This window comes from Myotis davidii, unplaced genomic scaffold (assembly GCF_000327345.1).
Source record: "Myotis davidii unplaced genomic scaffold, ASM32734v1 scaffold38, whole genome shotgun sequence".
Lineage (NCBI taxonomy): Eukaryota > Metazoa > Chordata > Mammalia > Chiroptera > Vespertilionidae > Myotis > Myotis davidii.
In genome coordinates this window covers 1223540-1227587 of record NW_006291383.1, presented here as the reverse complement: position 1 = coordinate 1227587, position 4048 = coordinate 1223540, and the positions used below count along the sequence as shown (strand labels likewise).

The following is a 4048-nucleotide window of genomic DNA, read 5'->3' as shown; positions in this document are numbered from 1 at the left end:
TGCTGATCAGTCATTATGGCGTGAGGGCATATCACCACTTGCATATCACCCTTTTATTAGTGTGTGGATATATATATATGTGGATATATATATATATTACATATATGTGTGTGTATATATATTTATGTGTGTGTGTGTATATATATATATACATATATATATACATATATGTATTTTTTAAAAAGCCTAAGCGACCAAATGACCTGTCACTATGATGCGCACTGATCACCAGGGGGCAGACGTTCAATGCAGGAGCTGCCCCCTGGTGGTCAGTGCACTCTTACAGCCAACCTGGTGGTCAGTGCACTCCTACAGCCAACCTCCCATGGCTGGCCAACCTCCCGCAGTCCCTCCCCCTCACACCCACTGACCCCGACTGGCCCCAATCCCGGCCAGGCCAAGGGCCCCACCTGTGTATGAATTCGTGCACCGGGCCTCTCATTGAGAAATAAAAGCCCAGTGAGAGGAGAGTGCCACGAGAGCAGGGGCTCAGAACCAGGGTGTCTGTGTGGTGGACACTTAGCAGGGATGTGGGAGTTGTGACACCTGGACCACAACCACACAGTGAAGGGAATGAAAGCCCACCTCTGTAAGGTTTGCTGCTCACTGGGCTCAATTCATTGGCCTGGTGTTGCAATGACCTTGACTTCCTACCTCATCTAACCCCAAGGCTCTCCCTCAGTATTTATAATTCTCAATTAATTTACACAATTAAAATTTAGGATAATTGAATCTTACCCCTCCACCTAAATTGTGATCAAATGAATTGCCTACTTGAATCCAATTATTCACATTCTTACAAGTATTTTTTATTTCATGGTATAGGCCAAATACACTGCAAATGCCACATTTCCTTCTGTCATTTCACTTACTGCAGAACAGGATACAATTTAATGTGTTCAAAAATAATGCACAAAAATTGTAAAAAGATGTAGCTAGGACCTACATCTAATTTTTAAAAATCATTCCTTTTCATTACCGCAAATATTAGCAATACCTACTAAATTTAGTAATATCTAACTTGGTATCATAAAATTATACACACACGAAAAATCCTATATAATAAAAGCCCAGCCACCATAAGTATAATGACCGGAATGACCAGAGACCAGAACCACCATGGCCCCTCACTGGGCTGGCCCCACCCTCAAGCAAGTGGTTAGGGGTGATAAGGTAGGCAGACAAGCAGTTAGGGGTGACCAGGTAGGCAGGCAAGTGGTTAGGGGTAATCAGGTAGGCAGGCCAGCAGTTAGGGGCAATCAGGTAAGCAGACGGCCCCTTGCAGGGCTGGTCCTGCCCCCAGCAAGCAGTTAGGGGCAATCAGGTAGGCAGGCCAGTGGTTAGGGGCGATCAGGTAGGCAGGCCAGCGGTTAGGGGCAATCAGGTAGGCAGATGGCCCCTTGCAGAGCCGGCCCCGTCCCCCAGCAAAGAGGGAGGCCCAGGCCACTGGCGGTGACTCTATGGCAGGTGTGTAGCTGGCCAGAGATCGCTCTTGCTAATTTTATAATTCCTCTTCATGGTTAAAATGGAAAGAACCAGGATTTTTCCTTCTGGAAGTCCTTGTATTCCTAATCTCATATTTCTTGCCTAACAAGTACAGGAAAAGGAAAGTTCTCTGCATTTTGACAAGGTGACAAATATTTTGAATTCAATGAAGATCATCTGTAAATTATGGATCTTTCATTGTGCAAAGTTTCTCGGGTGCTAAAATGGATAAAACCCAAAGCAATGGCAGTGGCGGGGGGGGGGGCAGCCGCCTGCAGCCGGGGGAAGGAAAGCCCCAATAGGCCCTGATCTCAGCAGGCCTAGGGACCCTACTAGAAGGGTCCTGGATTGTGAGAGGGTGCAGGCCGGGCTGAGGGACCCCCTCGAGTGCACGAATTTTCATGCATTGGGCCTCTACTAAAAGATAAAAAAATGCAAACACATGAACTAATGTGGGACAGAAATGTTCAGCTTTAAAAAAATTAAGCCAGCAAAGAGTTTTTATGTGTGTCCATTTATTGATTGCTGAGAATACAACCTGAGAATACATGACATGCATTTTGGGGGAGAAATTAACCAAATCTGAAACAAAGCCATTCAAAAAGCCTGCTGAGAGTTAATAAGGGAGTACAGATGAGATCTGGGGATGACTCAGTCACTTAACAGTTGTAAGATTCTATGTGCAAATTCTTTGGGAACTTATTCTTAGTTATTTAGGAACTACCAGGAAAGAGGGAAGACCAGTCTCCCTTTAATTTAAATTAATGCTAGGAAGGATGCTGTTCACTGAAGCATTGAAAAAAAAATTTTGCTCTTCAAATTAAGACAGTTCCATTTTTACAAGTTCTTCCATATCAATCCGTATGCCTCAGAATTACAAGCAGCTACACGGATTTAGAAAAGATTAATAATGATGCAAGAGGCTATTCATTTGATTCCAGCATCTATTGTTAAATTATACTGTTCTAATACTAGCAAATTTTTACACCATAGAGTCAATCTTCCCAAGATGTTTAACCCAATGATACAATAAAATGATACAAATTAAAGAATTTCAGTTATAATTAAAAGGACAAAAATTTTAGGTAACTGGAATGTCTTAGACCATAATTAAAAACTGTTTAATTATATATATGGTATATAGGTGCAAAGATTATAACCTATAATTACATAAAATGCTGAAATATATTCATAATAGCAGAGTTACATGCCACGTATTTCTCAATTTTGTAATGGATATTTTTTCTTAAAATGGCAACATCAATGTCACTTTACTGTATGTTCCAGTGTTTTGGATTGTTTCTGTGGTAGCAGGAAAACAAAAAACAAAAGGGGAAAACAGAACCAGACATATCCCCACAGAATAAAAAAGGGAAGATCTTGGCTTTTTGTTCTTTTGGACGAGGCAGTCTGTTGCTCTCAGGAACCGTGTGCTGGCCTTCGTGCTACAGGAGGCACCGGTTACGGCTTGCAGCGCTGGACAAAGCGAGGGTATAAGCATACATCTCGGATGTGATACCTATTCAGAATCCAGGTCAAGAATCGTTCCAAGCCCAAGCCATAGCCTCCATGAGGGCAGGTGCCATATTTTCTCTGTTTAAAAAAGAGAGAGGAATATGCTTAATTTACAGTTTTTCCTAAAATACTTAAAATTTTCTACTGTGAAATGAGTTAGCTTACTGTGGTTAAGAATTCAACCCTTAATCTAAATACCTTCATGGAACACATGTGAAGAAATAATTTGGTATGGAAAATAAAACAGGGATTAAGTGCTACCTTGGAAAGAAGAGGTTTCAAACTTTAAAACCAAGTCAATGTCTTTGGCTATAAGAGGAAAATGAAAGATAGCACGAGATATTGGTCAGATCCGATGACAAATGTTTAAAAGCTCAGTAGCGATGAGCAAGGACAGCAGTTAAATAGGGTTTCAAATGAAGTTAACATATTATTAGCCGAAACCAAAACTAGCAATATTCACATGACACATTGTTATAATCGTGAAACTGAATAAAGCTCTTTAAATCCTAAAGTTCCATCCTGAATCATCACCTTTTAAATTTCAATTTATACAAAACTACTACAATAAAAAAATGCAAAGAATATTTAAAAAATTGTTTCTACCTGATCTGTGTACCAGTAATAGGGTGTGGGGTCAATTCCTTCCCTTTTATAACCTGCCAGCATTTCTTCACTATCCCAGATACGCATGGAGCCTCCCACAATCTCGCCAACATTGGGCATCAACACGTCGACCTTTAACAACAAGTAAATCAAATGCAGTTATGACAGGCTATCAGTCATGACACTGCTCTACAGTTTAAATGAAAATCACAATTAAGCCCTCAGGTTTAGCTCAGTGAATGGAGTGTTGGCCTGTGGACTGAAGGGTCCCGGGTTCGATTCTGGTCAAGGGTACATGCCCGGTTGCGGGCTTGATCCCCAGTAAGAGTGTGCAGGAGGCAGCTGATCAATGATTCTCTTTCATCATTGATGTTCTATCTCTCTCTTCCTCTCTGAAATCAATAAAATATATTAAGAAAAAAAAAGAAAATCACAATTAAGC

General features: G+C 41.0%; 1 protein-coding gene across 3 annotated transcripts in view; it reads right to left on the bottom strand.

The window, feature by feature from the left end:
- Nucleotides 1-1980: 1980 nt before the first annotated feature.
- Nucleotides 1981-4048, bottom strand: part of NARS (asparaginyl-tRNA synthetase) — a 17237-nt gene continuing 15169 nt past the window's right edge. For all 3 annotated transcript variants that reach the window (XM_006764449.2, XM_006764450.2, XM_015564418.1), the window contains exons 14-15: nt 3607-3738; nt 1981-3078 (exon numbers count right to left, since the gene is read on the bottom strand). In XM_006764449.2, the coding sequence (XP_006764512.1) occupies nt 2947-3078; nt 3607-3738 (264 nt within the window). In that variant the 3' untranslated portion in view covers nt 1981-2946. The remainder of the gene's footprint in view (nt 3079-3606; nt 3739-4048) is intronic.